This window comes from Protopterus annectens, chromosome 9.part0, assembly GCF_019279795.1.
Source record: "Protopterus annectens isolate FY-2018-M chromosome 9.part0, PAN1.0, whole genome shotgun sequence".
In the NCBI taxonomy this organism is placed as follows: Eukaryota; Metazoa; Chordata; order Ceratodontiformes; family Protopteridae; genus Protopterus; species Protopterus annectens.
Window position 1 is genome coordinate 450,726,024 of NC_056743.1, and position 25,856 is coordinate 450,751,879.

The 25,856-nt window shown below is 39.1% G+C and overlaps 1 protein-coding gene across 3 annotated transcripts in view; it reads left to right on the plus strand.

Annotated features, from left to right (window-relative positions):
- AP3M2 (adaptor related protein complex 3 subunit mu 2) overlaps positions 1–24,528 on the plus strand; it is a 767,971-nt gene extending 743,443 nt beyond the window's left edge. For all 3 annotated transcript variants that reach the window (XM_044082987.1, XM_044082989.1, XM_044082988.1), the window contains one exon: positions 23,428–24,528. In XM_044082987.1, the coding sequence (XP_043938922.1) occupies positions 23,428–23,528 (101 nt within the window). In that variant the 3' untranslated portion in view covers positions 23,529–24,528. The remainder of the gene's footprint in view (positions 1–23,427) is intronic.
- Positions 24,529–25,856: the final 1,328 nt, after the last annotated feature.

Sequence of the window (25,856 nt, forward strand, 5' to 3'; positions counted from 1 at the left end):
AAGCTTGGGTAGTTGAAAGCAGTTCAGAAGGTGAATTTGCAGTAGTGTTGACTGTAGAGTCATCTGCCTATTGGACTATATTTGACTGAGGACAAGAGGAGTAAAGTGTATTGGTGAAAATATTGTAGTAGTGGTCCAAGAATGGATCCTTGCGGGACACCTGTACTAACAGGAAGGGGGATAGGTAATACACTGTCCCATCTCACTGACTGCAGTCTGTCAGAGAGATAGCTAGAGAACCATGCAACTGTATCTGGGGAAAAATTAAGGTTAATGAGTTTAAGTAGCAGAGAGTGAGAGACAGTGTTGAAAGCGTTTGAGAGGTCAAGAAATAGGCAAGATATGAGTTTATGATTGTCTTTGGCTTGGGTAATGGTATTTAGAAATTATAGAGCTGTGGTGGTACTATGCTTGGGGCAAAAAGCCATGCTGTGTGGGAGTGTGCAAATTTCTCTGTAAGAGGTAGTGCATAACTTGCTTGTGTACACATTTTTTAGGACTTTAGAGAGAAGAGAGAGGTTAGCAATTGGTCTGAAGTTAGCAATTTCTATGGAGTTACCTCTCTTATGAATAGGAAGAGTATAAAATTGTTTCCAGATAGATGGAGCTGTTGATTCAGAGACTGAGCAATTTATTAGGATAGAAACAAAAATAGCAAGGGAGTGTGCAGTAGTATGGAGAAAATATGAAGGGATGTTGCCTGCAGATACAGAGCATGGTTTGAGTTGAGAGAGTAGAATTTTGATATAGTAAGTGGATACAGGTTTGAGTGAGAAGGGGTTTAATGAGTTGATAGTTCAGTGGGTTTCAGGGGGGTTGGGAGTGTTATTGTCGGAGTGGCTGGGGTTAAAGAGTTTGGAAATTGTTTCTATAAAGTACGTATTGAAGATATTGGCAGTCTTTTCTGGTGACTTGTCAGGACAGGGATTAGGTGATGTAGGGGTGCCAGGGTGTATTATATGGTTTAATGCATTCCAGAATTTTTTGGGATTAGACTTAAATGTAGTTGGGGGATTATAATAGAAATATTTTTTGTCTTTGTTGATGAGTTTTTTTAGTCTGGTTTCTTAGTTTTTTGTACTTTTGTAAGTTAGTTAGGCATTTGGTTTGTACCCATATTTTCCAAGCTCTATCCATAGTTTTCATGAGGGTACGGGTGGATGTTCTTCGTGTTTCACTGTTGCAGTCATAACTGTAGGGTGATCCCTGCCGGCAGGCAGCCCGAGGTCGGCCAGAATCCCAAAGTCTGGGTCCGGCGTCGGCTGTACCAGCAAGCACCCTGACGTCAGAATGCAGAGGTATAAAGCTGACAGCCGACGCCATCTTCTCCAGTCTTTCTTGCCGTGCGGTGGAATGCAGCTCGCAAGTCGTTGGTTGGCGTTTTCAGACAACGTGCTTTGATTGTCTTCGGTCCGAAGTTTTCTACTTCTCTTCTCAAGCTAAGTACCCCGTTGGGGAAACTTTTTTCTTGTTCCTCCGATGTCAGAAAAAGTTAATAATTGTATATCGTGTGGAAAACAAATACCTCTTAAAGATTTCCACTCTTACTGTCTACCTTGCTTAGGCCCTGACCATGACGTTTCTTGCTGTCGGTTCTGTGCCAGGTTTAATTCTCGCACTATCAAGCGTAGGTACGATTGGGCCTTGAATTATTTCGGTAGACGATTCAATTATAGGATGTCGTCGGATACTTTACCGACAACCGAATTCAAAAGCATAAAGACAAGGATAGGCCTCCGAGGTCCAAACATGATATTTTGCAGCGGAGCCAGCCGGGTTCGGTCGTCAGTGAGGCGCTTTTGCAGCCTGTCGTCCGCCACTGAACCGATGGCCGACACGGACTCCCATGGGGAGCCTTCTAGGCCTAGTATTTTAACTGCTGCAGGACCTTCGGACGTCGCTCCTTCAGATGGGTCCGGAACTGCTGTGCAGGTACCGGCTTCTGAGGGGGTTTTCAGGCCTTCTAATATCACTATTTCTACAAAGACAAAGGCAAAGTCAAAGACTCCTGCTAAACCAAGGGTTTCTTCACAAGCTTCCTCGGATACAGTTCCCAAGTCCCAGAAGCAATTACTTCGGATGGCTGAAGATTTACTTACAATGATTAGGGGTTCTCACCCTCCTCCAGAAAAAAGGCCTAGACAGGATATTCCTTATGATTCTTCTGATCAGGCTTCTGTGTCTTCTGTCTCTTCCTCTGACCAGGATTATTATTTTCCTCCTTATGAGGATTTGGATGCAGAGGACTCTATTCCCTCTGCTTCTTCCCCTGAAGATTTCTCTTTTGGGGAAACCTTACATGAGATGAGGGAGCATTTTCATTGGGAAGGTCAGGATTACTCTGCTTCCAAGAAGAGGCTTAGGGAATTTCTCCTTCTCCCTCAACACAGACCTTTGGCTATTCCTCCTGTACTTGATATTGTGGATGATGCTTTTTCTGAAGCTAACCTAAATCCTGATTCCTTGCCGCCTGCTCCTTCTAAGCCTGATAGATTTTACAGAGTCCCTGACTCCCATCAATTCTTATTTAAGAACCCTTCTGCTGATCCTGAAACCATTTCTCAGGGTTCTAGGGCTGCTAAGGCCGCTTCATCTAAAAATCCTATCCCCTCTGAAAAGGATTCTCGTGCCTTGGACAGGTGGAGCAAAAAGGTTTACACTTCTGCTACCCTTTCTATTAGAGCTTTAAATTGCCAGTTTCACATGTTCAAGTATCAGCAATTTCTTTTGTCTGTTCTAAAGCAAAAGCTCTCTACCTTTCCTGCATGTGCAGAGGACAAGAAATTACAGGATGTATTGCATGCAACTGAACAAGTTAGCAAACATAGTTTACATTGTGGTTTTGATGCCTTAGAAGCTTCTTGCAGGGCCCGCAGACTCTGGTACTGTTATCAGGAGACATGCTTGGCTTCGTGAGCAGAATTTACCAGAACAGGTTAAGGCTAAACTGTTAGATGCCCATGTTCAGCATGATGTTTTATTTGGATCCAAGGCTGAGGAGGTTATTAAAAAGATGGAAGAAAAAGCAAAATCTATGCAGACTGTTAAAGATTTTTTACAAGTTCAGCCTCCTAGATTTTCTAGAAATTGGCCCTCCAAAAATTGGTCTTTTCCCACGTCTGACAGGCCTCAAAGGGGAAGATATAGACGCTCCAGAGGTCGGGGGCAGGCTCAGGCCTCTTACAGGTCCAGACAATGGACTGCTTCTTCACCTAGAAGGGGAGAAGACAGACCTCAATCTCAAAAGAAGCAGACCCAATGACTCTCTCCATTGGGCTACAGGTCCTCCTTGCCTGGAAGCCCCTCTCGGAGGAAAACTTTCTCTTTTCTACCAAAATTGGACTCATATTACCCAGGACAAATGGGTTTTAGACGTGATTTTAAGAGGCTACAAATTCCACTTTCATACTCTGCCAAGGTCTTGGGCTGGCGGATCTGCCAAAACATCAATGGTCAGAGGCCTTAAATCAAGTGGGCCTTATTGGCCATGAAAGCCATAGAACCTGTTCCACTTCCAGAGATGGGAAAAGGTTTTTACTCCAGACTGTTTCTGGTCCCAAGGAAACAAAACTCATGGAGACCTATTCTGGACCTCTCAGTGTTAAATACCTTTCTGGAGATTCCAAAATTCAAGATGCTTACTCTGCAACAACTTCTTCCCATGCTCTCCCAGGATGCTTGGATGGTGACATTAGACTTGAAGGAAGCCTATTTACACATTCCCATCAGACAGGAGCATGAAAATACCTCAGATTCAAGGCAGGTTCGAGACACTTTCAATTCTCTGTACTGCCCTTTGGCTTATCTACTGCGCCCAGAGTCTTTACCAAGTGTCTGGCTCCAGTAGTAGCTTATTGCAGACTCCAAGGAATTCAAATTTACCCCTACCTGGATGACTGCCTTATTCAGGCGGACAGCAAGGATCTTTTACTTCAACATCTGCAGTTTGTTCAGCGTCTTCTCCTACTACTGGGATTTTCAGTGAACACAAAAAAGTCACATTTGATCCCCTCTCAACAAATGATCTTTTTGGGAGCTCTTCTAAACACAAGCTTACAAAGGGCCTTACTTACTCCAGAAAAACAAGTACAGCTGGCATCAATTTTCAAGACCTTGGCTACTTTAACACAGCTCACTGCAAGGAAATTCCTGCAGGCTCTGGGCTACATGGCTTCTTGCATCCTGTTGATTCCAAATGCAAGGCTTCATATGAGAAAACTTCAATGGTACCTAAAGAGTGTATGGTCTCAGCATTACCACAGCCTGGAAACTATGATACCTCTGATTCCCTGCCTCCAAAAGGAGTTTCTTTGGTGGTCCAGGGCTTGTGCTTTAAACGAGGGGAATCCCTTTCGTCTACCTCATCCTGCTCAGATCATAACCACAGACGCCTTGGATTATGCTTGGGGAGCTCATTACCTAAACAATTGCCAGCAGGGCTATTGGACAAAGAAGCATCTTCCCTGGCACATCAACTTGAAGGAAATGTTGGCAGTCCAAAATGCTCTTCTAGCCTTCCAGAATCTTTTGCAACCAGGACATCTTCTGATTCGCACAGACAGTACCACAGTCATGTGGTATATAAACAAGCAGGGAGGGCTCTCACTCATACCCCCTTTGCAGACTAGCCATGAGTTTATGGGACACAGCTCTAAATCTGAATCTGCATCTTCAAGCTCAATTCATTCCAGGAAAACAGGATCTCTTAGCAGACAGCCTAAGCAGAAATCTTTTGGAGCCTCACGAATGGATGCTAGACCCCAACTTATTCAGCAGGATTACGAAAGTTTGGGGTTGCCCTCGGATAGATCTGTTTGCATCCCATCTCAATCATCAGCTGCCTCTCTTTTGCACCAGGTCCTTCCACAAAACAGCTTGGAAAGTGGATGCCCTGTCTTTCAGCTGGAGGAATCTTTCGGGATACGCCTTCCCTCCTCTTCCTCTTCTGCCTCGGGTGTTACTGAAAATAAAACAGGACAAACCCAAGATTCTCATTTTGATAGCTCCAAATTGGCCTCGGCAGTTTTGGTATCCAACTTTGAGACACCTGTTCTTGGAACCTCCATGGATTCTGCCTCTGTTTCCTTCTCTTCTGTCCCAGCATCAGGGTCAGATGCTACACTCTCAAATCAAGTCTCTTTGCCTGGCATCTTGGCTCTACAAGGGCCTTTGATTCCTTCTGCTTTTCCCAAACAAGTTTTGGATGTTCTCTTAGAAGCTAGGCGCCCTAGCACTACAAAATCTTATGCTTCTAAATGGAAAAGATTTTGTATTTGGATGCGGGATCGAGGTTCTGATCCTCTTTTACCTGACATTTCTTCCATTTTACTTTACCTCTCTGACCTTTTGCTAAAAGGCCTCTCCTTTTCTTCCATTAAAATCCATGCTTCTGCAATCTCTGCTCATTACAACACTGATCCCCCCATCTTCTCTCACCAGCTGGTGAGACAATTCTTGAGAGGGGCTAAGAATTTAAGACCTCCTAGAACTCCTCCTGTTCCTGCTTGGGATCTTAATTATGTTTTGGAAAAACTTACTTTACCTCCCTTTGAGCCTGCTGCTGCTTCAGATATCAAGTTCTTATCTTGGAAGACAGCTATTTTATTAGCATTGACTTCTGCCAGAAGGGTGTCAGAGTTGCAAGCTCTCATGGCTGTGGAACCATACCTTATTTTCCACCAAGACAGAGTTGCCTTGAGGACCAATCCTACATTTATGCCTAAAGTGATTTCTAAAGTGGCTTTAAATCAGACTATTCACCTTCCTACTTTCTTTCCAAATCCTCAAAACAAAGGGGAAAGGAGTTTGCATTCATTGGACATGCACAGACAACTACGGTTTTACCTGGACAGAACTAAAGATTTCAGAAAATCTGATCAGTTGCTTATCTCTTATGCCTCCAGTTCTCTAGGCAAGGCTATCTCTAAACAAACTGTTTCCAAATGGATTGCCCATGGGATAAGGTTTTGTTACTCTCACTTTGGGAAGCAGATTCCAGGTACTGTTAGAAGTCATTCTACTAGAGCAGCTGCCACTTCAGCAGCTTTTCTCAGAGGAGTTCCTACCAAGGATATTTTGGAAGCTGCCACTTGGAGTTCTGTGCATACTTTTTCAAAGCACTATAATCTCCCTTTGTAGTCTAAGTCTAGGGCAGGTTTTGCCTCTGCTGTCTTGCAGGGCCTTCTGGCTGCCCCTTCTTCTGCATAACCTCCTCCCTCTTCACAGCTTTGGGATTCCACCCTACAGTTATGACTGCAACAGTGAAACACGAAGAACATAGTACAGTTGTGTACACCTACCATAAATATAGATGTTCGAGTGTCTTCACTGTTGCAGTCAATGTTTCCCTCCCACCAATCCCCTCTTATCTTCCTCTTCTGTTGTGGTGTATTTGTGTTTCCTCTTTGGACACCTTTTGGTTATTTTGGGGAACTTCTGACATCTGGGGCAAGAAAGACTGGAGAAGATGGCGTCGGCTGTCAGCTTTATACCTCTGCGTTCTGACGTCAGGGTGCTTGCTGGTACAGCCGACGCCGGACCCAGACTTTGGGATTCTGGCCGACCTCGGGCTGCCTGCCGGCAGGGATCACCCTACAGTTATGACTGCAACAGTGAAGACACTCGAACATCTACATTTATGGTAGGTATACACAACTGTACTTTTTAGATGGCCAGGGAGAAATATTTGTTTTTTATACAAACTTTTCTGGGTGGAGCTAGAGAATTCAGAATGCTAAGGAAAGTTGAGTTGAAGGTTTCTACTGCTTCGTCTAGTGGAAGCTGTGTTAAGCAGTTCCAGTTTACTTTAGAGAGGAGGGTAGAAAAAGTATATGGGCTAAAGTTGGAGAGTTTGTGGCAGATGATAATCCGGTGTGGCTTTGGGAGATGGGTGGTATATCTGAGTACCTTTATAGGTGAGTGATCACTCAAGGAGTCTGGTAGTGTTTCTGGATTATGGTATTTGCAGGGATTAGAGATTAGTATCCAGTCTATCAGGGAGCTAGGAGAATGTGTGTTATTAGCGTGGGTTGGTTGGGAGATTAGTTGTGTAAATCTGTAGATTAGTATGATGTGGCGACTGTGAATTGTTGAGGTTCAGCCAATTAATGATAGCATCTCCTGTTTTCTTCAAATGGAAGCAGCCAAACAGGGAACAACAATTCAGTTGGGAATCTTACTGCCCTGGTTCAGTTTCTCCTAGGGAGAGTGGATTCCCTGTCACAGAAGTTTGAATCTTCTAGTATTTTAAAACTACCGCTAACAAATGCTGCACCAGTGGGACGCAATGAGCAAAGCAACATAAATGAGCAAGGTAACGCAAACAGCAACCACGTTAATGGAATAGAAGGTGGCAATAGTAACGAACTCCGTAGAGACGAATTACAAGGTTCGAATTTCCTTAATCAAGGTAATACTGTTACAAACATTTCAGGTAACTGTTTGTCTCGTAACTCTGAAATGTTGAACATCAACAATAGACATTTGGTAACGAGGGGTTCTTCTGAGCATGAAATCAGAATGGCAGAGGACGCAATTCCCTCTATGGAAACTTTTTTGAATGTCCTACATCTTGTTAACAATTTAAACTCTCAAGCTGGACCTTCAAACAATTTGAATGAACAGATTGAGAATGTTCTTTCTATACATATTAATGAATTTGACACCAAACTTTTCAAATGTAAAAAACTTCAGTTAGAAGTGTCATACCTACAGGAGTGTGTTCATAAGAAAGTCATCCCTAAAGGGTTACGTCATTGGAGATATCCTGCAGGGTTAATCGAAAATTCAGCGTTCCATCAGGAACTGTTAGAACTGTTTGATCGACAGGGGCAAGAGTTTCTATTAGCCCTTATTAACTTTTATAACAAAGACATTGTTGCTTTGAAAACTGATTTAGAGACTTTAGAAGTTGTGATAAAAACACACACTGACTTTCCAAGATATAAATATGAGTACTGCAGGACATTCACAAGTATTGAAGCCACGATGAATAAATTGCTTATTACTAAGAGAAAGAAATTAAATAGGGACATTAATGATTATGCCAACAAAAAAGCATACCCTAGGCCCCCTCCTCATTTTCAAAAAGTTTCTAATGGCGGTCCAGTTGAAAATGTTGATAACGTTGAAGAAACATCAGTCTCTAACAACAATCAAAATAATGACAGTTTTATTGATGAGGAAGTACAAGGTCCAATTTTAAGGAGAAGTGAGGGGCTGCTTTCTAATATTAATAATCAGCGAGGTAACAAAAAGCTTAATCATAATAATGCAAGGGAGCAGCCTAACACTGTAAATGGAGAACAAGTCCAGAATCAACAGGGTTTTCGGGCTGGCACCAATATTGGACAGAACAACAGGAAACCCAATTACAACCAACAACAAGGAAGGAACAAGAGAAGACAACAGAGGAGGTAGTTTCTATTTTAGTAACTGAAGAAATGCCTTCTCTTCAATTGAGTAGTGAAGGGGACTTCACTATATATAATTACACTTCCTTAGATGTCCAACAGGACATGGTTGACTTTTTATCGAAGGGGCTTTCCTTTGTACCTGCTAAGTCCTTTGACATAACTAGAACTATAATAGACTTAAAATTGTTTATTCGTAAACTTAATCTCCAAATATCAATGGGACCTATGGTTAGTATGGTGAAAACTTTGAGGGTTTCTAGCGTGCTCAATCCTCCACTTCACCCAGGTTTAAACACCTTTGAGAAAATGTGTGAAATTGATTTTTGGGCCATCAAAGAAAAGCGAATACACACGTTCCGTCCAGCTCAGTTCAATATGTCTTCGATGGAACGTGGATTTATTCAATTACTTAAAGATTGTCACACAAGAGTTATGAAGCCTGATAAGGGGGGTGGCATAGTCTTTATGGATCACTCTTTATATGTGGAGAAATTGATGGAACATTTAAACACTCCCAATTACACTCAGGTAACAATTAATGAGGTTAACATAGAAGGTAAGGTCAACCTTGGATGACCTGTTTGTGGAAGGTTCATTAGACATTGACCTTTATCAATACTTAAACATGATAGCTCCTAAAACACCAGTACTGTTTGGGTGTCCGAAGATCCACAAAGACATTAAGTCCCCCCCTTTCAAACCAATAGTTGATGGCCGCGGTTCAATCACATACGCTTGTGCCAAATATGTTGACAGTTTGTTAAAGCCTTTTATTGAAACCGAACCACAGATATGTAAAGACTCGTGGAGTTTTCTTACAAACATTAGTTCCTTAGAATATCAACCTGAGGTGTATTTCCTAACTATAGATGTTAAAGATCTATACACAGTGATCCCTCAGGATTTAGGCACACAATGGGTAAGGGAATTTTTGCACAGTAAAAAAGCAAATCATAACATCATTTACATAATCGAGACTTTACTTGAAATGGTCTTGAAGAATAATTTTATGTTGTTCGAGGGCATGTTTTACCTGCAGAAAACTGGTGTGGCCATGGGTTCCCCATGTGGCGCTAGTTTCGCCAATGCCACCATGGCTTATTGGGAAAACAACTTGTTGTTTAAAGACCAACTATTTCAAAACAATGTCACCTGGTATACAAGATACCAGGATGACATGTTTTGTATTTGGAAAGGAGAACTATCCATGATACCAGTTTTTATTGAAAACATTAACAGGACCAGAAGTTTCTTAAAGTTTACCTACAATATAGGTGTAACTGCCATCAACTATTTGGACATTTGGTTAGTCAATGATAAGTCCAATAGTAGATATAAAAGCTCTATATATAGGAAACCGATGTTTTCAAACTGTTTCCTTCATTTTACCAGCAACCACCCGTATCAACAAAAGAAAGTGGTGGTCAAAGGCCAGATGGTGAGGGCCGCCCGTATGATTTCGGACGAAGTAGACTTTGAAACTGAATGTGACCATCTTTGTAACATGTTCATTAAAAGAGGCTATCCTAGTCAACTTGTTTGCAACACAAAAAAAGTAGTTTTTAAGCGTAATGTTGGTTATTTTATTCCTTTATTAAAAGGACAATCAAGCTCACCTCCTCATTCAGTCCTTAATGGATTGGTTAGTCCATTTGATGATTTCCTAAACAAAAAAGCTGGTAATGTAAGTTACCAAACCAGCTTTTTGTACACATTCTCTTTAGATTTTTGGTCTATTAGAGAGGTAATAAACAAAAATTGGGACCTCATTAAAAATGACGATTCCCTTTCTAGAACTCTGCGTTCTAGCCCCAGAATAGTATACAAACGTGGTCAAAATCTTAAAGCCATTTTAGAGAGCAACATTAACAGCAGGAATTCTTATGGGAGAATTAATGGGACATCCAAATGTGGTTCGTGTCCACAATGTAAACATATTCTAGTTGGCAACCAGGTGGTTTTGAGCCATAACACATATAAAATAAAAGGAAAATTTAACTGTGAATCTAAAGGTGTGACTTACGCTGCCTGTTGTGACTCATGTAATGTGTTTTATATTGGGAAAACGGAGAGACGCTTTAGGCAGCGAATATACGAGCATTGTTATGCAATAAAGAAGAAAGACTTTAACAATGCCTTAGCAAAGCACTGCTCTGAATTTCCCGCACACACCTTCAGGTTCACAGTTTTACAACAGAGAACTGCGAATATTCGAGGGGGGTCCCTGGCAGATTTTGCTCGAAATAGACGAACTGAGGTGGCAAGTGCGAACGAGGGCTCACATGCCCCCAGGGATTAATGATAGTATTTCCATTAAAAGCCTGTTAAAATTTCTAACTTTGAATAGATAAAAATTGAAAACAATGTAAATATATAAAGTTTTTGTACACAATAGTCTAACCAGGAATTAAAGGTTTGTTTATGCAGCGTTTGTGTAATTAGGTACTTTTTTAGTCCTTTTCACACAATGGAGAACCAGGGGATTCATAAGTATTTTTATGAATTTAACTTGAATTTTATTAGGTATTTTAAGCAGAGTTTGTTGTTATTAAATTGGTACAACTTAGTTTTTAATACGTACACACATTAAAATGTGTTTTTAAACACAAGATGAGATAGGACTGCACACTGTTTAGTTTATTTTTTCCTGTTGTATAAGTTAACGAGTTACAATTTATTATATAAAAGTAGGCTGCGATAATATGTTGTTATGGTTACTAACCGCATTGCTTAATTGATGACCACTAACTTTATTAGATAAAAGGCATTGGTTTATCATATTTTAACTGTTTGTCTGAAGAAGGCTAGGCATTGCCCTAGCCGAAAGTGTAACTTACAATAAATAGCACTAACTCTTTTTGGCCGACTTTTATTGTGTTCCGTTCCAGTTTAACAGTTCGTTGTTTGTGGATTTTTGGTGTTTTGTAGTTGTGTAAATCTGTAGAGATTAGTATGATGTGGCGACTGTGAATTGTTGAGGTTCAGCCAATTAATGTTAGCATCTCCTAGAAGGATGGTTTCATTACGGATGTTTTGGGAGAGATATGAGAGCATATTTTCCATCAGGGCAATGTTGTCCCCTGGTGGAATATATATAGCTGCTACTGTAATGGTAGTATAGTTATTGAGTTTAAGATTTGCTAACAATATTTTGCGGGTGCAAAAGAGGGAATTTCTTGCTTAGGATGCGAGATGGTGTGATTATTTGAATAGATTATAGCACTTCCACCACTTTCTTTAGGTGATCTTGGTGAAGTATGTTGTACCCAGGGGGGAGAATGTCAATATCTTGATGTTGGGGTTTAAGCCAGGTTTCAGTTACAGAGATAATGTCTGGGGTATGATAAGATACCCATGCATGAAAGTGGTTTAGTTTGTTAAGGATACCTTGAGTATTGATAGAGTACAAAGAGACTTGTTTATTTGATAAGGATGATTGGCTAGGGTTGGGAGAGGTTTTTAGTGAAATGGAGAGGTTTGTAGTTGGACCAGGATTAGGGTTTATGTCACCTGCTAGGAGTAAGGTATTTGGGAAGTAGTAAGGTTTTACTTTCAGAAGGTATATGTTAAGGAATTTAGTCTTATTCTTAGGTGTAATTGTGTTGGAGGGAGGAATTTTTATTTTAGGTAGTGGTATATCCATTGGAAGGATAGCTGCAGTGATGGCTATGGGTTGCAGATGGTAAGAGAAGATGTGTATGTGGGGGTTGGTGGGGACATTATGGATAGGGCTCAAGAGGTTGGGAGGAGATGTAATATTGAGTAGGTGGAGCAGAGGAGGTATAAGTAAGACAGACATGATTCTGAGTGGCATATTTTGAAGGAAAAAGGGTCTAGTAGTTGAGAGATGATATCGTGATGGAATGAATGAGATAGGATTGAGAGTAATGGAAGGGGTAGTAGGCAATAGTGAGCTGAGAAATATAGAGGTAGGTATATGTAGTGATAAGATATAGTGATCTTAAGTTAAGACTATTTTGTGTAATTAGACTAAGTAAAGAAGGGGAGGAGTTGAAAGATGGGTGGAGATTTCTGGTTAGGTATAAAGAAAATGATATGTGGGGTGGGTGGGAGGAGAACGAAGTGAGCCTAAGCGTAGCGAGGGTGAACGGAGCAGGGCTACCCCAGTAAGGAAGGATTTAGTAGAAACAATCAGTTAAGCATGAGACTTAATGAGGGGAACTCTGCAAGTCAGTTTACCACATGTTTTACAATAATGACTTGCATTTAATATTTCCCGTTTTCTGGGGGTCTCAGGAGGGAATGGGAAGGGGTTACTACAGTAGAGAGTATGTCAGATACAGTGCCTTTTTAGTCAGAGTGCAGTTCTTGCACTGTAAATAGGGAGGGTACATATGGCTCAGTAAAGAAATAGAAAACGGCCAAGCATTTGTGATGGAGTGCTCACCTCACTTGTCGAGGTGTACAGGGCTCTTAAAGTTTAATTTTATGTAGTTTAGGCTAGAAAATACCTAATTAATAACAATTACATACTTTGTTACATATGCTTCCTAAGGCTAACAGTCTATTGCCGTTCACTGGTGGATCGCACTTGTTAACCCCTTTTCCTGCCTTGGTTATGGCTTACTTTGCAGATTATTTATTTGTAAAAGCTGATGTGGGTAGGGGGAGGTCTAGGAGGAAAGGAAAAACAGAAACAGTTAAGGATAGTTACAAGGGTACTGCAGTGAGGAATAAGATTTGTAATCAGTGTTTCAGATATACTTATTCAGCCACTGTACATTGAGTAAAATAAGACAAAAATAAAGCAGTGGCAGTTGTTTTCTGCCCTATCTTTCTCCTTTGTCAAGGTTCATCTTGCAGCCATTTCAGCATGTCTGCCCATGACGCCACTCTTGTCCTCCTAGTTTCTCATTAAACAATTCTTGAAAAGGGTTTTACATGTGAGGCCACCTGGAAAGAAAGTAGCTCCCTCTTGGGACCTTAACTTTGTACTGGAAAAACTAACCATGTCCCAATTTGAATTTGTTAATGGGGCCGAATTACATTTTATTACATGGACAACTGTTCTTATTGATATGATATCTGCAAGAGGGTCTACATTAGAAACGCAAAAGCTGAATTTCGCAAATACGTTTTCATCGACACATAAAGGTCAATGTACAAAAACAGCGAACAACACAAATGGCAAATTGAGAATGCTGAACGCATTTCCTCAGCCAGCAGGGTGATCATGGGGATGAGGAAATAAATCCTTTTCCCCACTGTAGTGTGGTCTCGGAGTTCGTATATTTAAGTGGGGGGCGCAGGGGGGCTTGCCCCCCTGCAAAAATGTTTAGAAAAGTGTTTTACTTTAGGTTTGTTAACTTAGATTTATCTTATCTGTATAGTGCTGTTGCTTCCAGTATCACGTTCGGCATTCTCACTTTCGCTGTTTGCGTCGTTCACTCTTTTCGCACATCGACCTTTATGTGTCGATGAGTACATATTCACGAAATTCAGCTTTCGCGTTTCTGATATAGACCCCTGCAAGAAGAGTATCTGAGTGACAAGCTCTCATAGTGAGCGAACCCTGTCTGGTATTTCACAAGAATAACGTTATTTTAAGAACAAATCTTTCATTTATGCCCATAGTGGTCTGAGTTTACTTTGAATCAGACAATCAATCTCACATTGTTTTACCCAGAACTAGATGTACATAGACAGCTCAAGTACTGTCTTGGCAGAACTTTAGAAAAACTGATGAGCTACTTATTTCTTATGATGGGAATGGACAACTTGTCTCAAAACAAACTATTTCTAGATGGCTGTCCATTGTTGCTTTTTGTCATTCCCACAATGGCAAATTGGTTGCAGACGGTATCAAGGTATACTGTATGAGAACCTTACCTTCAACAATAGCATAATGGAAAGAGTTATTCTCTAGAAACATTCTAGAGGCAGCTACTTAATCCTGTCTGCATACTTTTACAAAGCATTACAAACTGGAGACCTTTTCCAGGTCCAGAGATTGTTCTGTAAGGACCATTCTCCAAGGGCTCCTGGACCCTTATCCTTCCTCGTCCCAGGCTGGATAAGCTTTGGTAATCAATCCAGGACTTTCAAGATGGCTGTACACTGATCAACAGCTTAACGTCAACTCTCCTGGTGTAAAATCAGAAACTGAGGAAAGGGAGTGCCATTGAAACTGTTTCTGGCTAAAATTCAGTTACTTGATAGTAAGTTCACTGACTGGATGCCAGCAAAGATGAAGTCTGGAAAACCTGAAAGAAAATCGGCTAAAAAAAGGCAAATAGAAAACACTGTTTGGGAAGGATTCTGCAGCTGTCCAGCAAAAAATCAATACAGTCTTCAGCTTTGATTCAAGAGATGGCTTCAAGTAATTTAGAGGAAAAGGTAAAATCAGATGTGATTAAAGTAAACAAGCAGTAAAGGAATATATCAATAAAAGGCTGAAAAAAACAGAAGAGGCTTTAATTAGCTGTTAAAATGAAGTGATGTAACTGCAAAGATCAGAGGCTGAAATGAAATGGTAGAGTTAGAAGATGAGAATGCACAGAAAACCTGTGTTTTTCTGCTGTATTAGAGAAACTGTAAGGAATAGATCATAGTGATTTTATGAAAGCAGAAGTATGCAACTGGTCTGGTATTCCAGAGCAGGATTGTTTTAATTGAAAGGGCACATCAGTAGTATGCTCCAAACCTGGACATGAGACAGCTGCCAATACCTATATTAGTTAAGATGCAATTATACCAGCATAAGTAGTTGTTCCTGACAAAACTGTGGAAGAAAGGCAAAGTATTAAAAACTGGAGACAACAGAGTGCTTGTAGAAAATGATTATTCATTGTACAGCAGGCAGAAGAGAAGCACATTTATCCTAACAGTCGGGCAATGTCAAGAGGCAAGTGTTTGATTCAAGCTACTGTAACCAGCTGTATTCATAGTATTTATTCCTGGATGATTAAAGAGATTTTTGATGCCGGACAGGCTAAGGAGGAAATAAGAAAAGTTTATCCAACAAAAAGAGAGCCAGCAAGCAGAAGGGGGCTCTGCTTCTCATTCTTCTGGCAGTAAAGTTCATAGAGACTTTGGCAGGGAAACCTTTTCCAGTGTTTCAAAGGGAAATTTTTAACTGACAGAAAAAAGGCACAGGAGTTGACTAGAAGAATCAGGAGTACCATGAACTTGAACCAGAGTCTGATGTTGGGAGATAGAAAGGAACAGGAAGACCAGCAACACTGAAATTATTGAATAAATGGGAGGCTATAAAGCATCAATTATATGTGTGAAGTATGGCTTTGCAAGTAAAAGGGGCTGCAAAAGACTGACATTTTTTGACTTTTTGTTATAGGTATTTATATGAAGTATTCATGATACAATCTGCATGTTATACAGTAAAGCAGTTTTGTGTAGTGCATAGTCAGGGGTAGTTTAAATGTGGGGGAGGTTTTTTCAATGACTGTTTTATGTGTTAAAGATATTAAAGTAAACAAGTACTTTTTTGTTGTAAGAAATATGGGTATTGCAATATGACAAGAGATGCTTGACAAAATCAAGTTTAATATTCATGTGCTGTGATCTTAGGCTGCTGGGTAGGGTTAAGGTGTAGAAATACACTGATTATATTATATTATATGTCTAAGATATTTTTTCTTATAATATCTAGATTAATGCCCTTGGCTTAAGCTTAAGCTGGTAAGTGTTTTTATAAGCAAGCAGGCATTAAAAATAAGACAAAATTACGAAAGCCATGAAAACTGCTAAGTTTCCTACACCCACAAAGAGATTAACTTGTTTTTTTCTATTAACAAGTGTTCACTGGGAGACAAGAAGTCAACAGCTGTACATTATGTTCTGAGTGAAATGTACAAAGATTCATTGTTGGATACTTTTCCATGGAGACTAGCTGTCTACATGTTTAACCAGTTAATTATGAGAGTTCTGAGCATTCTTTGCTGAGGGAAATGCAAAATTTAAAGGTACATTGTCAAGGAGTTCAATGAAAAAATAAAGTTTGGAATTATGGTAACTGAATAAAAGATAGTAGCTGTAATACTTTAATGCATTTAATAGAACAGTGTACAATTTAATTTTATTTAACAATGGCCACTGCACTTTTTCTTCAGGCCAAATATAATGTTTTCCTGAAAGCATGCAATATGTTTTTCACATCTGGGAGATGAATAAAGATAAGAAAAGAACAGAGAGCAATCAGTATAAGTGGGAACACAGGCTGTAGTATGCACTTTTGTATGTGTAACCTTCATTTTAGGTTAGGTAATGCCTGTGGGTGCAGCTGTCAGTTTGAGGCAGTTGCACCTATGTGGAGGGTTAAACTTCATTTTTGTTTTTGAAGACATACATAGTTTTTTCTTTTCTAAATTAATATGGGATAAGAGTGTTTGGTAATGTGCTCAGTTTGTTTGAGGGTTTCATTAAAACAAAAGTCTTGAAAAAGGGACTTGGGTTCAAATGGGAATAAGAAGAAACAGCTGTATAAAAGATTAGCCTGGCAACCATTATTGTGTGTATGTAACATGACATTGGAAATACACATTCAAAAACTGTCATATATAATAGGCGGGAACATTAGCTTTTTATCATAATTGGTATGCTAGCCATATCCTCTTTGAATGTAAATTGCCTTACTGGTATAGACAAAAAGTGTTAAATTAAATTTAGAAATGCAGAGTACACGTAGCAATGCAGCAGGAGACACGTTTGAAAATAAATCTGCTTGTGCACTTGCCAAAGAAAGGATTTAAGGATGGATATACAGCAGAATATCTGGAACAATGGAAAAGGGAAGTAATTATACTAATTTCTAGGGGGACTCCAACAGTGATAGAAAAGGGAAAAAAGGCAATAATGGTAGATTTGTAATAGTAAGGGGCTATTGTCAAGGGCGGAGAATTATGATTGCATGCCTTTATATTCCACCAAATACTACTATTGTGGAACTTAAGAAAATTTGGGGGAGAAATAGTTTTCATTAGGGAATATTACTTATAAGTGGGGACTGGAATTTGATTTGCAGTAGTATGGCTGTATCAGGGGGACCTAGAAGGGAAAATGTAACAAAAGAGGGTAGATTTATGAAGAAATGTATTAAAAAAATGGCATGGGAGATGCAAAATTAGTGGTAAGAACTCTGAAAGAATTTACATATTATTCCCCAAGGTACAATAACTGGGCTAGATTAGATAAAATTTATATTTCAGAGGAACCTTTGCTTCTAATTGAAATCTTCTACTCGCATACAGTAATTTATTTTAGGTCATGCACTAAATAAAAACTAAGATAAAACTGCGGATTACTCAAGTAAAAATATGACACTGGTGCTTTCCCACCTAGTCATTAAAAAAAGAGGAATTTAAGGAATGGGTAGTGGAAATTACTAGAGAGTTATCAGAGAAGATAGAAATATCTCAGACATTATAGCTAGTGAGTGAGATAAAATGAAAATGGAGTTTAAATACAGGAGAGAAATAGTGTTATGATTAAGAAGTAATAGGAATTACTTAAAGGGGCTGACAAGAGTTAAAGTATTGCAGAATAAGGGTAACCTCACAGAACAAGAACAGGTGCAATAGAGAGTGCTAAGGAGAAAAATGAGGGAGTACCTGGATAATGTGTATGAGTTTAGAAAGATGATTTTAAGCAACTGTTTTTGATGATAACTCCAGAGCACAAAGAGTTAGGCAGCAGAAAGTAGAAAGGGTTGTTGCCAAACTTAGGGAGCCTATAACAGGAGAAGTAATCACAGATCCTGTCGATGTTTTAGAGTGGTTTCAGAAATTTTATGAAAATCTGTATGGAGCAGAGAAATGTGGAAATCAAGAAAGAGTACAAATGGAAATATGTATGGAAGAATTAATTACGCCAAGGTTAGAGGTAGATGAGTCTCAACAACTAGCAGTTAAGATAGGAGGGGATGAGATAGAAACAGTGATGTGTAATGAATCTTCAGGAAAGTCTCCTGGAACATATGGTAGTCTTGAGGAAGTTTGGAAGTTCGGAGAGGAGAAAGTGATAAAACTTTGGAAGATTTTGTTTAAAAGTATTTTAAAAGGAGGGGAAGCACCAACATCTTGGAAAGAACACTGTGGTGGCTGTATTACATAAGGGCGGTAAAGACTCATTACACCCATTTCAGTTTTAAACCATAATTATTTATTTATTTATTTATTTATTACATTTGTTAACTGGGTTATGTCCGACTGGGCCAGAAGCCCATTTTCAGTGGAGGCCCGGGGAGAAAAGCTCCACATACAGTCAAAGCATACAGCAATAAAAGTACTTTATAGTACAGAATTTAGTTAAAATATGTACATTGTTGACAGTATACAAATCCTCTGGTGAAGGACAAGCAAATGTTAAACTAATACAGAAGTATAAAGTATAAAGACAGTGTGTGCAGTATCAATTCAGAGACAGTGAGTCAATGACAGAGAGTTAAATGTTATTTCAGATGTGAGTACGGTATGAGATAGCAGATAGATGGAGGGAGTGTAGTAGAGGTTACATTACGAAATAGGGAGGTAGGAGGAAAATTAGTCTGGAGGATAGCAGGAACAGATCCAATGTTTGGCAAGGTGGTTCTTTAGGAGTTGTTTGAATTTGTGGTGGTTAGGACTTTGTGTAATGGGTTGTGGAAGGGTATTCCATAATTTGGCAATTTTGTAGGAGTAAAGGGAGTCGCTATGGTAATTGTGGGTGCGGGATACCTTTAACCTAAGCTTGGAGGAGGATCTGAGGGAACGGGTATTAGTATTGGGTTAGACAAGGTTTGAGAGAGTGGGGCAGTCACTGGGTTGGTATATAATTTTGTGAGCTATGGCCATTTGGTTGAGAGATAAAAGAGTAGGGAGTTCTAGCCAATTAAGGTGGGATGGTGCAGTGCAGTGGTGAGCCCTGTAGGGCTGATTGGTGGCAAACATGGCTATTTTGTTGTAGCAGGATTCATGGATAAAGAGTTTAGCTTTGCATAGATTTGTGAATATGTGAAATCTATATAGGAGGGTGGAAAGTTGATGTGAACGAGCGGTGGCTAGCCTAGCACTCTGCATAAGGTAGAGTTTCACTCTATATAGTGTGCCAAGTTTGGCGTGAACTTTTTTGACAGTCAGAGAAATATGCGTGTCAAATTTTAAATACTCAATTGTGACACCTAGAAGTTTGGTGTGGTTAGTGAGTTCAGTTTTGGTTCCATTAGAAGGCAGGATTGAGTGATGGGATTGAGTAGGTTTGGATATTTTGTTTCTGAAGACTATAATCTTAGTCTTGTTTGGGTTAAGAATGAGTTTGTGCTCAGAGGTCATTCTGTATGTCTTGAAAGGTGTTTTGCATTTTTAGTTGAAGTAGATTATAGTGTTTGTCTATAATACCTAAAATAAAGCAGAGGTGTTGCCAAATTTGATACAGATGGATTAATGTTGTTTTTGTAGGGCAGGCAAACATTTGACAACAGTAATAGGACAATGATGATCCAAAAGGAAGCAGAATATTAGAAAGTAAAATGTAAGAAAATATTGCTGTTTTTGATGGATCTTGATGCATTCAGTAGTATAAGCCATGATTTTATGAGTAGAGCAATGGAAGCACTTGCATTCCATGGTACAATAATAAGATTAATTAGGAGGATCGGAGGCAAGAATTGAAGTAGCAGGGGTTCCTCTGTGATAAGTTGTGTTTGAGCAGAGGAATCAGGCAGGGGTGTCCTTTTCCCTCTGTGTTATTTGCTTTATATTTAGCGCCACTGGCAAAGAAATAAGGGACTCAGACATGCAAGGATATAATTTTTATGGTAGTCAAGAAAAGTTGGCTTTATTTGTAGATAATACTATTTTGTACTTGATAAATGCAGAAAAGGACATTGCAGTGTTGTGGAACACTTTGAGTCAGTTTCATGTTTTTATGAGATATAAAATTGACAAAGATAAAACAAAAGCTGTAGCTGTAAATTAAGAGTATATTAAGATACAAGCAGTGAAAATGTTTTTAGTCCCTTTAATGTTATAAATGGGTCAGGCATATTTGTATGGTCAAGAGAAGTTGTGGGCAATAGTTAATGAAGAGTTGAACGAATTTGAAAGAATTTATCTGGGAGGGAAAGAGGGCAAGTCTTAAATGGGGTAAGCTGATCTTTCCAGTAGAACAAGGTGATTTAGGATTACCTGATTTGAAAGGATATATTACAGCTACACAGTTTAGGCTCATATACATAACACAAATGATAGGTTATAAATTCAAAATGGAAAGAGATGATTTTGAAGGGGGGGGTTTCAAGAAATAAAAGAGGGAGCTGGATTTTGGATGCAGCGCCTTAAGGAGAATAATAACAACCATACAGAATATTATATTCATAAAGTAGCAGAAAGTATTCTAAGAACTAAGTCAAGACGAGAATGGAGAAGAGAGATTATACCAACAGGGATGACTGCAAGTAGGGGTATAAAAAAGAGGCAAGAGATGGCTAGAATTTACTGGAGAAAACTGGCAAAGGAACCAAGGTATTGGGAGCAATTAACTAGAGAGGGAAAGGTAATAAGAGTGGGTATGAGCCAAGAAGATGTTTGGACTACTGGCTAGAGACTAATTTCCCTACCAGGGATCAATATCAAGAGTGTAGGCAAAGATAAACGGATAAGGGAATCTTAAGGGAAAGATCTCCTCTGGTGAGATGTTTGGTCAAATCTAGAACAGAAGCTGCTTTAAAAAAAAAAAAAAAAAAAAAAAGGATAAATTAGTAGGGCTTATAAAATATTTCATGATAACTATAAGAATCAGTCAGAGGAGATGAAAGATTCGGAAGAAAAGTGGAAAATAATTTATACGAGAACAATAGGAGGACATATGTATGGCTCCCAAGTATTCAAAAAAAGTCCAGAAGGTTTAGGATCTTTGCTTGAAAGTGCTTGAATTGGTACTTTTATACTCCAAGCAGTCTTCAAAGAATTTTTCTTCAGGTGGATAACAAATATTGGAGGTGTGATGGGGAAGAAAGATGCAACTGGAAACAGGTTTTGGGAGTGTAATAAGTTGGCAAATTTTTAAAATTCCCTACAGAGTACCCTGTCAGAAATACTAGGTGAACAAATGGCTGTAACTACAGCTATGATTTTTTTTGAGTTGGGATACACGATCTAAACTGCCATAGTAAGGCCTTCTTCTTTCGGCTGCGCCTGTTAGGGGTCGCCACAGCGGATCATCGGTTTCCATTTCTTCCTGTACTCTGCATCTTGCTGTGTCACAGCAACCACCTGCATGTCCTCTCTTACCACATCCAAAAACCTTATCTTAGGCCTTCCTCTTTTCCTGTTACCTGCCAGCTTCATCCTTAGCATCTTTTTCCCAATGTACTCTGCATCCCTCCTCAGCACATGTCCGAACCAGTGTAATCTTGCCTCTCTGGCTTTGTCTCCAAACCTTCCAACCTGGGCTGACCCTCTGATATACTTATTCCTAATCCTATCCACCCTCGTCACACCCAGTGCAAATCTTGACATCTGTAACTCTGCCAAGTCCAGCTCTGACTCCTGCCTTTTTGTCAGTGCCACTGTCTCCAACCCATATAACATAGCTGGTCTCACTACCCTCTTGTAGACCTTCCCTTTCATTCTTACTGGCACTCGTGTGAAACAAATCACTCCTGACACTCTTCTGCACCAACTCCATGCTGCCTGCCATAGTAAGGCCTTATGAAGTTTAATTCTGTTGGCTGCCAAAAAAGCAATTATTAGATAATGGAAAACCAAAGTTTAAACCAGCTGTAGTTAAGTATTGACTATGATGAGAGCGATAAAAGAATTGGAAGAGGGATCTTTAGAAAAGGGAAGGATGAAATAACATAATAAATGCAAACTGTGGGGACAAAACATGCAGAATAATGTGCAGGAAAAGAATGAGTGAGGTTTAAGGGAAGGCAGGATTTCAGCTGTTTATGTAATGTACTGATAACTGCAAAGAAAAAAAAAGTGATGTATCATGTATGCATATGGAATAGAATGCTAAAATGGTTTGTTTACTTTTCTTTTAATATATATTTGCCTATGCCTTGAGTGATAATTTAATAAGTGTTTAAAAAGAAGCTTTGATAATGAGCCCAAACAGCCAAAGCTACTGTAGCAGTGGGAATGATGAACGTAGTATGATTGTGTAAGAACTTACCATAACTGCTACCAGCCCCTCCCCCAATTATTTTTTCCTGTACAAGAAATGACCACTGGATGGATTTTTGGCAGTAGAGATAGATATGTTCAGTAGAAAGAGAACATATTGCCTTATCTAAATAAATAGTCTCTGAGAACTTACCTTGCATAAAGTGTTTTCACTCTGGAGACACTTTTTCTGATGACAGATAAACATAGTTAAGACAGTCCATTGGAGAGCAAACAAAATAGTGAAAGCTTTGCTACAGATTTCATTAAAGGAACTAAATTTGAACTTCAGAAACGTAAGTGAAGAAATACAAAATGGAAATTGTCAAGTATTTTAAAGATTCCATAAAATCCAGAAAATAATGGCACTTTAAAAAAAAAAAAATACTGTACAAGAGTTTGTATCAGCGAAAAAGAGAGAGAGAGGAAGAATGGATTGTTTGTATCGGGTGATGTGAAAAGTTTTTGCAGACAGTGTTTTGGATGCATTAAAGATGCTTCTACAGAAATCGCTGGGTTCATAAAATGTGATTAAATAATACCTGGTATTCAAAAAATATGAGGCTGTTTTGGAGATAACTTGGAAGAAGTGAACTACAACAGCTGTAACAGCAGTTTATCCAAACAGTAGGGTTATGATCAGATCATAACACCAGCCAGTCCTTATTTAGAGATTTGAGTAATAATTTGTGCAGTTTTTTCACATATACAGCTAAAGGGACAGACCAAGAAATTAAGCAAAACATTTACTAAAGGTCATTGTAATGTGCAATATCTAGGATCTACTATAATGCACGAACTCTTAGAATTATTATTTTTGTCTGCTTTTTATACGTTAACATGGCTGATTGGCTGAATTCCTCACTTTGTTTAATGTTTTTTTATTGCAGGCTTGAAGGTTAATCGGCTGGACATGTATGGAGAGAAGTACAAACCTTTTAAGGGTATTAAGTACATGACGAAGGCTGGCAAGTTTCAGGCCAGAACATAAGAGACAGCTATAAATGGCATTATCTAAGGAGGACTGATTTGTACATTATGACAGAAGGTCTTTCTTTTGGAGCACATTCCTTTGCCCTTTGAAGGTACTTTCCTGGAGGAGGCTAATGACATCACTTTAGAGTGGAAGTCTTTATAAGTCTGACCATGAGAACCAAGCTATATGTTAAGCCACTTAGTGAAAGGCTGAACAGTCATTTGGTACTACTGTCTGTAAGTGGTACTTATCTGTCTGTCTGCCTGCCATGCAGTACCTTGAATGTTCAGAGTATGAAATCTGCGGTATTCAGATAGTGGGTATCATGTCTTTTTGTCCCCTTGTAAATTTTAATACCCACTGGTGAGGTCCATCTTGCCTGTTTTAGTCTCCTGAGTCAGCAAGAACCAGAGCTGACAAATGCATTTGTCCTCATTTGTATGACCTGAATGAACTTTTGGCATGGATTTTTTTCAAACAAGTACATGTCATCCTAGCACATTAGCTACCCCTGTTTTAAAGAGAATGTTGGTCTGTTCAGTCTGTACTATCAATGCATCTGAGGAGAATGTGTATTGACAGCTATGCACTGTAGGAATTTTTTTCATTTTGAGTTCTCACTGATTGTGATGGAATCATGTGATTTTTTTTTGGGAATACTATTAAGTCCATTCTGCTGATAGAGTTTGTTCTGTGAAGTATGAATGATCCTATGTTTTCCCATTTTGGATACTCCATAATGCATTTATAGGTAAAATATGTTCTTATAATTATAAAATACAAAATGTTTTTTCTGTTAAAATAAGTTATCCGCTGGTTCAAGTTTATTGCAAAGTATCTTATGTGTTAATTTTTTGTTGATAGGGCCTGTGTTTAGGGCATGCAGAGGTTTGCAAAACAGGTCAGTATTTATATCTTCATTTCAGGGACTGCAGTGATTGCATATTCTTTTGTACTTCCATGACCAAATTTTGCACTAACAAAAGTGAATTTAAATAAAAGGTAATAAACAGTTCAAGCTGTATTGTGTGATCACAACTACAAAAAGGAGAATGGAATACATGCAGCACTTTGGACTAGGTTACAAGGCCACATGCAAATATAGACTGTCATTTGTGTCGTAGGTGACAGCAGAATAGGTGGCTGTGCGATGCTGTTAAATGTAAAGGAACCTCTGCCACATCATATGATCAGACATAGGTAATAACTTGCAAAAGACTTGGCTGTCATGTTGTTTGGAATTGCCAGATGAGGCAGATCTGGAGCACGTGTAGCTGTCATGTGACCAAGCTTGTATATATTGTTACATTTACATACAGTAACAGTCTTAGTTTCTTCCTTTGCATGTTCATTATTTTCAGTCTTACTGACAAGATGCAGCAACTTAAGTTTCGCAGCAGTGAAAGAAAAGACAAGTACACAGGAAACATCTTTGAAAAACATTCTTGAATGTCAGAATTTTGTACACAGCCAGACCTCAGAACAGTTATGTTCTATTAGCGAACATTAATTTGTAATGTGCTTGTTCCATTCAGTTTGCTTATCCTACCCATCTGTTGTATAGCAGCATTACCAAAGTTTTCCACCATAACCGTTCTAAATCCAGGCCATTTTGGAGCACTTCATGATGTGTAGGACTGTCAGTAATCCCCTCAAGGAAAAAAAAACAAACAAAAAATAAACAGATTGTCATGGCCCCCACATGCTGAAGCAGGGCCCAAGGCTAGATTTTATTGCGGGCCCCCATAATTATATTTATAAAAAAAAAAAAAACAACAAAATTACTGGAAAATGTACAGTCTAGCTTTTATTACAGCAAATTTTTCAATTATTATTTTTGAGTAATCGACTTTTTTAGCAAAATCATTTTCTATACATAAAATTGCCAAATAAAATAAGCCATTCTTGGATAGTGGAATTTCTTTGCCACGTTTTTAGTGAGTTTGCCAATTTTGTTATTAAACCCTCGGACAAAGGAGGTGCTATTGTGGTACTTGACGCTAGTTGGTATTACGATTCCATGATTAATATGTTACAGGATGAGAAAACCTATCAGAAAATTATCAAAATAGAACTTAATACTAAGATTGCTAGAGTAAAGGATGAATTGTATGATTTGATGATGCAAGGCAAAATAAATCAAGAGTTATTTGAATTTTTTGAAATAGCACATCCCATGATACCGTCTATAAGTGCACTTCCCAAAATCCATAAAGATACCTTGAACCCCCCCCCCCCCCCCTTTACGTCCCATTGTGTCAGGACATGGTTGGGTGACTGAAACTCTTTCAATGTATGTGGAGAAGCAACTACAAATTCCTTTACTAGCTATACCCACAGTAC